This window comes from Vanessa cardui, chromosome 9 (genome assembly GCF_905220365.1).
Source record: "Vanessa cardui chromosome 9, ilVanCard2.1, whole genome shotgun sequence".
NCBI lineage: Eukaryota > Metazoa > Arthropoda > Insecta > Lepidoptera > Nymphalidae > Vanessa > Vanessa cardui.
Window position 1 is genome coordinate 13,762,832 of NC_061131.1, and position 12,553 is coordinate 13,775,384.

The 12,553-nt window shown below is 32.6% G+C and overlaps 1 protein-coding gene across 1 annotated transcript in view; it reads left to right on the forward strand.

Annotated features, from left to right (window-relative positions):
• Nucleotides 1-12,553, forward strand: part of LOC124532604 (angiotensin-converting enzyme) — a 177,831-nt gene that overhangs the window by 3,984 nt on the left and 161,294 nt on the right. Inside the window, exons 2-5 of the mRNA XM_047107590.1 lie at nucleotides 10,508-10,666; nucleotides 11,012-11,252; nucleotides 11,679-11,761; nucleotides 12,290-12,496. Of these exons, the coding sequence (XP_046963546.1) occupies nucleotides 10,508-10,666; nucleotides 11,012-11,252; nucleotides 11,679-11,761; nucleotides 12,290-12,496 (690 nt within the window). The remainder of the gene's footprint in view (nucleotides 1-10,507; nucleotides 10,667-11,011; nucleotides 11,253-11,678; nucleotides 11,762-12,289; nucleotides 12,497-12,553) is intronic.

Genomic DNA, 12,553 nt, shown 5'->3' on the forward strand with positions numbered 1-12,553 from the left:
ATTAATCACATTAATATTCAGTGGTGTTTGCCTGGGTTTGAACCAGCAATCGTCGGATATGATTCACGCGTTCTAACCACTGGGCCATCTTGGCTCTAAATTAATTATACAAATTATAAAATATAGTAAATACAATATTTATTTAAATTAAAGGTGATCCATTAAGTGAAACCCGCATTGACATCGCTAAAGCGTGACGCCGGACCAATCAATAGCAATTTTTTTTCCGAAGTCATAACCTTTAAACTCGGTCAATTTTTTGCTGCATATTTAAGATCAATAGATAACATTTATAGGGTTTTTATTAAACTGTGATGTGATAAATAATAATTAATTGTAGGAAGTGAATTGCATAAATCGATACACGAACTATAATTCCCACGATCTTATATAATAGCAGATATACAATATACATAGTATATACTATGTATAAACATACGTTTGAACGCATCGATTACTTGCCAAGCTTTTACTTCATAATGTTTATATAAAGACAAAAATTGAATCTCATATTAAATATGAATAAATATAACAGCCTGTGATTGGCTCATTGTGCTATTATTTGCGCTGCAAGGAATTAAAACCCCTATACCGAGAATTTTCTCCTTCAATGCGTAAATAAAACAAGATAAAATAAATTGATATGAATTTTTATGAAGTTTTTAGTTGGACTTATAAATGGGCCATCTGATGATACGTGATTACCACCACACATAGTAAGAGATGTTAGCCTTTTCTTATATCGTCAAAATTCTTTGGAACTAAGATGTTAAGTCTGCTGCTGCTACACTGGATTACGCAACCTTCAAACCGAAACATAAAAATACTACCTATTGCTGTTTGGTTGTAGAACATCGATGAGTTGGTACCTGTGAAGATGTTCTTGCACAAAGACCTACCTAGAAAAGAACAAAAAGAAAATTCCTAATCGGTTTATAAATGATGGAATTTTAAATAGGCTTACCATATATTATAAACTATCTCCAAATATATATTCTTTGTTAATTTTATAACTTAAAAAAGTAAAGTAAAGTAACAGCCTGTAAATTTCCCACTGCTGGGATAAGGCCTCCTCTTGCATTAAGGAGAGGGTTTGGAACATATTTTACCACGCGGTTCCAGTGCTGATTGGTGGAATGCACATGTGGCAGAATTCCAATGGAATTAGACACATGCAGGTTTCCTGATGTTTTCCTTCACCGCCGAGCACGAGATGAATCGTAAACACAAATTAAGTACATATACATAGTGGTGCTTGCCTGGGTTTGAACTCGCAATCATCGTTTAAGATGCACGCGTTCTAACCAGTGGACCATCTCAGCTCATAACTTAAAAGTTCCATAGTAATTTACTCAGATATTTTTGCGTGAAATATAAAATTAAGCCTAATTTATTGAACATTGAAATATGAAAAAGTTTATTGAAGCGACTTTTGTTATATTAGTGTGATTGTTGATATCAGAAAGTTTGAATCTATAAAGTCAGCGCAGTTGATCGAAATTAGCACGTGTGAATGCAGCTTAAGAAGAACGATACTTATAAATTGATATATCGCTGTGTTGAGTCGACGCAAATACATTAAAACAGTCAATTACACAATTGTTTAACGACGCATAATAACCATTTTGTACACGTAAATAAAAAACATAGAATAAACACTCGAGTTCGAAGCAATCAATATTGGAAACACCATCCATTTTCTATTGTCTATTTTTGTGACAATACGCAGACGGGATGTTGTGTCATTTGAAACAAAAATAGATACATTATGAAGCTTACAATGAGGACTGAAATTAACCATTAATAATTGTTGTATTTGTGATTTTTTATTAACATTACACAATTATGTGATTTCATTTTAACCTACAATTTTGAATGCACAGAACATACAGGTTATGTTTATCCAGCTATATGATCCGTTATAAAAAGCCTCAATACAATCCATAACAACATATATAACATAGATATATAATTCAGAATAATAATAAAGTCGTTTCCGGTGAAAAAGAGACCATATCTGTCAAAATGTATTTTTCGCATTTTCAGAGTTATACGTTCGCCCATATTCCGTAGGTATATGATGCTTAATGTATTTGTTTAATTTAATACATTTATTTTAGCGTTAAATTTATATTATTAAATTAAATAAGTCACCAAAATCACGCTTTATTCTTTACGCTCTACATACGATAATAAGGAAACACGAAATGGCTGACCAATATGGCGGCGCAAATCAAAATGGCGGAACTAAATATCGCGTATTGTCGCCAATACAGAGGACTTCTGACCTATAAGGTCTGTGACAGCTAGACAATGAGATAATACATTATACCAAGGCTTCATATTGTATTCAGTTATTAACTGAGGCCGTTTTTATGTTATTTTAAGACGTGGTTTAACGATTAATTGTGTATATTAAAATGCTAATTACTGATTGCATTTAATCGTAATTCGAACGATTATAAAGAATAACTTCTTTTTTTAAAACAATTTTTAAGCTCATTATATTTCTTATTATTAATGAATAAAAATACCGCATTTTAAGCTCTTAATTTTTTATCAGACATTTTAATTAAAAAGAAAAAAAATCATAACATTAGCATTTATTATAGTACGAAGATACTTATTTTATGTGACATTTTGGTGTTTGAAATCACACTGCCATTTTAAACTTGTACAAGCATCTTTTCGTAATATAGTGTCGCTTTACTAAAGACAACCAGTGGCTATTTAAATATAAAAAAAAGTAATAAATCCTTAAAATTATTTAAAAAATGAAAGATTCACAAAAAGTGTTCTAGAATCGAACAAAAGTTACGTGACTGAGCGTAATTGAACAGTTGACACGTGCAAAGGACGCCTCTATACAAATTATTATTTGTATAGAGTTAACAGAACAAAGTAAAACAAACAAAAAATCGTACTGTTCATTATTAAATCATATATTTTGAATACCGTTCAACATATTTGACATATGGGTATGTGTCATTACCCATATGTCATATTGCTTAGAGAAATAGTCGTGGTAACTAATGGACGGTCATGAAGAAAATTGAATAATTTGCTGTGATGAATAGTCATACTTAATCATACCGAATTTAATTTTATTGAAGATCTATAATATAATTAATTAAATTATATGACAGTATTATTTATGACTTATTACATTTATAAGCTCTAGTTGTTTACAGGGATTTGTTGACATGTTTTAGGTAATAAATAAAAATGTTACCAAAAAAAACGGCTTCAAACAAAACACTATTTTAATACGAATAAATATGCACTAAAAAGTAATGAAAATAATTGCGTATTCAGCTTATTTTTTAGAGTCCTCCTAAGTAAAAAGAAAAATATTAGACTACTTAAAAGTCGATTTACGATTATATAACACAGTTATAGTTATTGTTATATTTCGAGCTGAAGTCTAAATGGGACCAAACGGAAAGCACTAGCTTTAAAAAAAAACCGACGAATTGGTAACATCCTCCTTTTTGAAGTCGGTTGAAAATAGCCTATGTCCTGGAGTTCAAGTATGCTTCATATCTACAAATTTACATCAAATCTGTTCAGCGGTCCAGCCCCCTGCTAACAGTAGAGGCATCTACTAGCTATAAGATGAAGTGATATAGTTTTAGTAAAGGTTTTTTCACAATATACAATATACCAAAAAAGACATGAGAAAAATCTGTGTTCAATCCCGTATATCACGATCAGCTAATATGCAACTGTTTTTGCCAATTGTTGTCTTTAAATTGGCTCAAACTAGAATCGTGTTATTTATTACACACTACAATATATACCTATATAAAAAGTACACAATTGATTTCCGCTGTGCCTACTATTGATATATAAAAAAATGTGTAATGATAACAAGATTATGGATTGATAGTTTTTGCTCACCGCGCATGCGTACTCTGTATTGGTGTACGAATCATACCTTCGCCTTGAACAATATTCTCACGGTCGTGACACTGAGCGCTTTTTACATAGTTTAGACGTTGCAAAATTGTAAATCAGTAAGAAATTGTGTCTCTGTACATGTAATGACAAAAGTTTTAAAAAATATCTATAAATATAATAAAATTAGAGTGTCTGTTTGTGACATTCAATAGGCCTTTCAATGTATATGTATGTATGTATATACGGTACATATACAAAAATAACATTTTTTACAATTTTTGTCCGTCTGCCTGTTTGTTTCTACTAATCTCTGGAACAGCTGGACCGATTTTGATGGGACTTTTACTGGCAGATAACTGATATAATGAGGAACGCGTACAAGGTCACAGGCACAGCTAGTTTATAATAAAACTTTCAACTAACCTGGTGTGAATTGTCAGTACAAAGTAAATAATGACATAAGTCTGTTTTAAAGGAGTTGACTATAATTAGAAGTCTCCATCAAAACTTATTAATGACGAAATAACTTCTGAAATTTAACTTTTAATGCTTTATTTTCATTTAAATTAAAACACTTTTGGTATTAATAGTACAATTTCCATACTACCTACGCTATTTAGCCAAACGTTAATTAAACATCCATTGGATCACAACCTTCGATGTCTATATCGATTTGCTTTCAATCAACAAGCATCCTTATTTCAATGACGTAAGGTTGAAAATACATTGCGTGTTAACAAAACTTGCGACAAAATTACATAAAGGCGTGTGCTGCAACTGAAAGGTTTTCATTAAGTATTTTAGCACTTCAGTGTTCGGTTGTACTTTTGTTTGTAAACTTGAACTCGATTCGCGTTATGAATGGAACAATTATTTGACTTTTGTTCAGTCATTGTGGTAATATTGTTGTAAAAAAGGTGTTATTGTTAAAATAATACGCGACCAAATTAAAAATCACTTAATATGTCTGTCTGTATTTTATGCTACACATATGCATATATTAAGCTGAGATGGCCCAGTCGTTAGAAAGCGTGCATCTTAACCGATGATTGCGGGTTCAAACCCAAGCAAGCACCACTATATGTATATATATAAATATATATAGTGGTGCTTGCTTATATATATATACATATATATGTGCTTAATTTGTGTTTATAATTCATCTCTTGCTCGGCAGCGAAGGAAAACATTGTGAGGAAACCTACATGTGTCTAATTTCACTGAAATTCTGTCACATGTGCATTCTACCAACCCGCATTGGAACAGCGTGGCGAAATATGTTCTATGGATATGTATTCATATTGAACATAATAATAGTATAATGCTTTTATAAGAAATAAACTATAAAGCTTGCGAATTATGCCATCTCATTTTCAATGCATTGCATGAAGAAAAGGGTTCTTTCATACGTTACCTTAAAATAATAACATATAAGTGTCCAATGCAAAGTATCGTTAACTGTCACTCTATTTAAGAATATAATAACAATCAATAAACTTATTGTATTAATGCACCTAAAAAGTGTGCATTTCTCCCTAAATATTTATGTTTATGCGTTAGAAATTTTGCCTACGTGTATTTTTTCAGTTTATATAAAAACTCAGTTTATATAAAAGCTTAGTTTTGTGAACTAAAATATCATAAGAATGCATACAGGTGGCTTGTATCTATTACATTACTAGATGTCAACCGGGTTCGTTCGCATTTTAGGGCTTAAACAGGTTTTAGGTACAAAATGTCCATGAATTTCCTTAAGGTTCAAGCTTCGCCAAACTGAGCTCATTGATTTGACATATTTTTGCATATGAAGCAGTATCAATAAAGCGTGCAACGAGCTTCATACCTTCTCCCTGACAAGAAATATTTCTTTGGTTTCTATTGAGATCCATTTTATTACGTGTAATAGGAGTACATATAAAACGCTAACCACCATTCAAATGTGTTCCGTACATTTCCTTTAAAATAGAAAATTTCTTATACTAAGACTAATGTTAAACACGATATCAACAACTATGTACTTCTATCTATACTACCCCTAATAACACATTAAGTAATCTGAAAACATTCAGAAATACGTCATAGCTCTTGAAGAGAATTTATGTTGTATTCAGTCTGTATTGTGTATAAGGTTTTTATATGAGGAGGAATTATAAATCAACGCTTAAAGGGTTATGGGGCATCTGTTCACGAAAGTATGTTTTTAAAACGTACTTATACGTAGCTAGACTAAAATGAAAACAGGATGCGGCACTGATAAATAAAAACAAGTCAAGTACACATTGAGTTGGTACATATTTAAATAGAGCTATTTTTTTTATATATATAATGGTACGATACTATACGATAAAACACATTCGGTTGTGTTGATAGCGAAAACATTTGAACCAAATCTAAAAAAATCTCTTATTACGCACACAAACATAAAAAACCGTTTCCTAAGAGGTGCGCATGAAAAATCTGTGCAATTATTTTTATCTTTACTTTCCAATAATTATTCTAAAATATTTAATTATAGCTGTAATAATACTGTTTTTTAATATATATGAAAGAGCAAGACATTTGGGAATAAATGCTAGCACACTCTAATTCATTGAATGTGCAATTTTGTACCAAGAAATAAATTTGTCCATTATAATTTTTTGAGTAGATTTTCCTCGAAGTTTTCCAGCAACCGTCACAGAGTGGAGTCACGGTACGATTGCGCAACACGGTGTCGTGTGAACGTCCTCTGTGTCCAACAATGGACGATGTGTGTGAATATCTGTTATTGTGCGACCCGGCATTGGCGCTTATGTTAGATAATGTTTACTGTTTTGTTCATATTTATGCTTAATAGCTTAAGGGGTTGTTTAAATATTTAATTTTTTATCACCTCGTCGTCTTTTCAGTGGACGTAATAACGTCCACTGAAAAAGTAATAATGTTGCTAGCTTCTTGATATTTTAACACGCGGTTAATTATAATGCGAATATTTTAATAAATACTTCCTGTGGAATTAATAAATTTATCCATAATAGTCTATAAGATTTATTTTTACAGAATATAGTTAAGTAGGAGATATCTTTTTAATGATCTTCAATGAATTTTGCATACAAATATTTCTGAAGCATATATGCGATTAAGTATTTGGGCATCCCAAGGACAGGCATTGGAATTATCATAGGAAGCATTTGTTTTTCTTTTTCGTGGTTAAGAAGGCTGAAGATCGGGCTCAGTAGCCCCTATTGGGGGAGGCATATATCCACCATTGGATTTATACAGTCAGATCATGATGATGCTGAAGACCACTTAGAAAATTATAAAACAATTGACACAAAAAATTGTCTAGTTTCAGCCGGTTCATAGAATTTTTAACCTCAATGTGATACGTCATCAACGCTTAAGCTGATTTCAAGATCAAACTAATTTATTACCGTGAGAACTCGTATTTCCCTAATGTAGCGACTGTTTAATGAGAACATAAACTTATTAACGCATTTTTTAAAGATTTTTCAGGTCATTGTCATGTTTTGTTCAAAGGTCGATTTATTAATTTAATATTAACGCAAAACCTTAATTTCTTTGTATTTGACGTATATTTGATACAGATATACTCAACTCTTGCATTCATTTTACTAAAATTCTTGCCCCCATTCCATGCGGTCCTTATTTGCATAGTTTTAATACTTGTATGCATTTTTATGAACTTTTTTACGTTCTCAATATAAATAATTCTTATGAATGTATCTTTTTAACTGCAGCTAAATGATTATTTTATTGCTTAGAAGAAAAAAAGAAAGCGATGCCAAAATGGACCAATTAATTAATACGTCATAAGGTCTGGTCTGTATTTTATCTGGATTTGTATTGCATGTCTTAGAATAGGAAATAAGATCGTTGTTACAGTAGCATACGAAAGAGATCCTATGACGCCCGCCGAAGAGACGCAGAGGTTACCGCTGGTCTTTAGTGTATATTCCAGTGTATTTCAGGAAATATAACAAATATAAAGCTTTGGAATGGAAATTCATTGGAATATCCCTTGTGCCTGTAGTTACATTGGCTAACTCGAGTGAGTTAGCCAATGTAACTACAGTATTCGAACGGAAATACAGCAATACTTAATATTGCTGTTTGGTATTACTATTTCCTGATGCTAATTTGTATTGCCCAAGATAAAACGAGCCTATGAATAGAATAGATTAGCAAGATAGCTTATCAACAATTCTGATACATATATAAAAAAAAGATTAGTAATTTAGAACAATTATATTCGGTCAAATGGAAAATTTAATTTGTTTATTTGAATTAAATAACAATTAATGATACTCTGAACTTGACCGTATTATATGGAGACAATTGTGATTTTACGCGATTACTTTAGAGGTTTAATTAAAGGTCGACGATAAGTCAGTGTCGTCTTGAGGCTTTGTATGAGATTTACTAATCAAAACGCAGTTTCTATGGTGGTATTTTCTTGTGTTTGTAAATAATTACTATCACCGTACCACCCACTTTTCATATATTCTACTGCCAAATACTTGGTATCTTGTTTGAAACACAAGGGTGAATGAGCCAGTGTAACTGCAGGAATAGGACATAGTTGTTGCTAGCGCATTCGTGATTTAAGGAATTGTTAATGTTTCTAATAGCATCGTTTTTTTTATAAGTAGTGATGTTTACTACAACACAAAAGTAAATAATATTTGTGTGGAATATGACTTTTGGAAAACTAAATCAATTTGATCTTCGTGTTCCGCTGATCCAAGGAAGGATTCTCAAACTGTTCTCATGTCAATTTTTAAATAATGTGAAATAAAATGTCTCGTATAATTTCAAGTTCAGACGTTTTTCTTGTAACCACTAATGACGACTCAGTATTATAAAAACTAAAATCTGATGGCAAAATATTATTACAAATGGTCGTAATATTAAATGACTCATTTGACGTGACAAATCGCCATCATCAAGATTATCACGCTACATCTGAGTCACCTGTAATTGACCAGTGTAATAAAAACAATATATAATTCTATTGTTACCTAAGCGTATGTTTACGTCGTCTGATTTGGACTTGTCATGTAATTGAGGAAAGATCTCGACAATTGCACAGGATCAAGGCATGCCTGTCATACAAATCTTGGAAACAACCATCATTAGACGACGCAAAGCCTATAAATTTATCCCTTATCTGATTTCGACAATTATTACATTATAATTGTTATATATGATATTATTTATTTACGATCGTGAAAAAAAAACAGAGATTCTTTAATATGCCATAACTGTTTTAATTCAAATTTGTTTTATTGCGGGACTTAACTTTAAAAACCCTTACATTAGTATCGACAACGACGATGGATTTTTGGTAGTAAATTACTTATTAATCTGATAGGTGTGTTAGGATACCCTGACTCCATAGCACTTTAGATATTTCTTAAGAAAAAAATAACGACCTGTACTTGCAGGCACACGGGACATAACATCTTAATTCCCAAGGTTGGTAGCGCATTGGCGATGTAAGGAATGGTTAATATTTCTTACAGAGCGATTGTCTATGAGCGGTGGTGACCACTAACCATCAGGTGGTCCATATGCTCGTCCGCTAACCTATGCCATGAAATAAAAAATAAATAAAGACTCATCCCGTATTTAATTTAGAGATTACCAACATACAAAAAAAATAGTTTTACCATATGGATTTATACATGACCTAAACGCATTTATATGTTACTTCCAATTTAACAAAAGGAAATAGAGTTAGACCAATTAGGTATTCACACAACCCCAAAATATCGACCTTCAGTTACTAAATCCCCTTCAGTGTTATGCAAAAACTGACCTCGACTTTCCATAAAAGGAACATTTAAATGGTTCACTTGACACGTCCGTCAATTCGTCACACGTATACGATGCTTGACCATGGTTTTATAACGCATTATGATGTCAAAAATGGAGCCCTAAATCTGTCATAGTGACCTTAAGGAAAGATATGTTATTGCAGATGAATGTTAATACTAAAAAATTTAGTAAATATCTATTAGTAGAAGCAGATAAACCAGTATCGTCAGCGTCATGCATAGACGCTAAGATGTTCCTTGGTTATTATACTGCCTTATTCACTCTTCGAGCTGGAATACAACAGTAGTCTAGCTGTAGGTTACTATATATAAAATAATACATATATAATGATTCAAGTTTTGGTTAGGATATATTGAGAAAAACAGTTTTTCGTACACGTCAACTCGAAACTCACTTTTGAGTGAACTGACATATGCATGACATCAATGTCGCATGTTATTGAAATTTTAAGATATTTTTTTTATTTATCAGTGAATTTACAGTATATTTTATTAAGTAGAGTTATGCTATTCGTATGTAGAATAGCTCTACATAGAAATAATTGTCGAGTTAATGATTCCAAGGAGGTTTCAATTCTTGTCGAATATAAAACTATGCTATTCTTATATAGAATAGCTCTACATAGAATTCTGGAATTGATGATTCCAAGAAGGCTTAAATCCTCGGTTATAGGGAATTATCTGTTCAAATAAGTCAATATTTTTATGCTGCATTTATAACAAATAGTATGCAATTAAGTTATAAATGAAGTTTATTTTTATTTCAGCTTGATGCCCAGCAACGGTACACCTTATTCCAACGAGGATTATGGGAAGCAGCGCAACATGTGCCTCGAGGAGCTATCAGAGACTTTGGTACATTCAGACAACTCCGTTTACTGTCCACCATAGGGCCCGCTGCTCTACCTCCAGATCAGTTAGACAGGGTAAGTCATTCATATTGAGACTTCATTCGATAGTAATCCTCAAATATATTATTAACAAGTTACTGCTCCCTGATTAGTTTTATATAGTCTAGAACCTTTGCTAACTAAATGGTCTATCAAACTAATCTAACTATCCCTTAAATCGTATTGGAGTAGCCCGGTGGATTGGGATAAAAATATTCCCATATAACGGAGAGTCCTTACCCTAGTAGTCAGATATTTCAGGGTTGTCACTTTAGTTTATGGCATTTTTTTCTTTTAACAAATATATATTTTAGATTTTATTTCATAGATAAGCAACAATTACTAAATTACCTCAGCTAACATTAAAAAAATATTTTTCAGTATAATCGCATAATCAACGACATGCTGGCTGTTTACAACTCGGCTGAAATCTGCGCTTACAACGAGCCCTTTAAATGTGGCCTGCATTTACAACCAGAGCTTCAATTCATCATGTCTCACTCTCGAGACTGGGATGAGTTGCAGCACGTGTGGACGGAGTGGAGAAGGAACACGGGCAGGCGCATTCGGGACTTGTACGAGCAACTGGTGGACTTGACCAATCAGGCCGCAAGATTGAACAGTAAGTGCATTGGTTCTTTTAATTTATTCGGTAATATAAGACACTGTTTTATTCCGGTGGAATTGCAAAACTTCTAGACTACTCTTTTCTTAAATCATCAGTTTAAATTTGTGGCATTATTAATAGTCTTAAATAATATTGATAAAATAATAACTTACTAGTCTATAGTTTGGACATGGGGTAAAATAAACAGACAGACAAAGAGCAATTATTGTTTTGGTGTTGTTGAAACGTAAAAACCGACATTATATTTAAGAATACCTATTTTTATTGACTATAGATACGATAATAAATTAATAATATAATTTTATTTATATGCGCCTGTTTTAAAGTAATAGCAAATGATTAAACAATTAAATTTAACATTTAAAACTGTAAGGATCAATTTATCTCCACGACTTAACGTGTACATTTTTCTATTTACAGATTTCACAGACGCATCGGCGTTTTGGATGTTCCCGTACGAAACACAAAATATGAGGCAAGATGTTGATGAAGTATGGGAACAGGTGAGATCAAAACTGTATGATATTATATACAATTATTAGTTCTTAGATGTTTGTTTGAAGTCCGTCGGTTAATACGAACCAGTTTGATGTACCGCTAAAAAGAAATATTTAGTATTTTTGTGTTCTAGTGTGAAGGGTACGTTAATACAAGCACAAGTAACATACAATCTTAGTTCTTTATTATCAAGGCGAATTGACGATGTAAGGGAGGGCTTATGTTGCTTCCACCACCAAAGTTACACCTACATATTATAAGACGGGAAAAATACATGTAAATATGATTATTCATTTGTTTTACGTCACATTATATTGAGGGACAATTAAATATGCATCTTAACCGATGATTACGGGTTCAAACCTAAGCAAGCCCCACTGAGTTTTATTGTGCACCAACCCATATTGGAGCAGCTTGGTGGAATACGCTTTAATCCTTCTCCTCAAACGGAGAGGAGGCCATAGCCCAGCAGTGGGAAACTTACAGGCTGTTGATGATGATGATTACTAATATTGATTTGAAATTGATTGCAGGTTAAGCCATTATACGACTTACTCCATGCTTACGTGCGTCGTCGTCTGCGTGAAGCGTATGGTCCCGAACGTATCTCTCGGTCAGCTCCTATTCCCGCGCACGTGCTCGGCGACATGTGGGCTCAGAGCTGGTCTGGCATCGTACCCATCACTCTGCCATATCCTGGCAAGAAACTTGTCGATGTAACTTCGGAAATGGTGCAACAGGTACTTTCGACATACTACTCTAGTATGGACCTTTCGATTTCAATGACAATCACACGA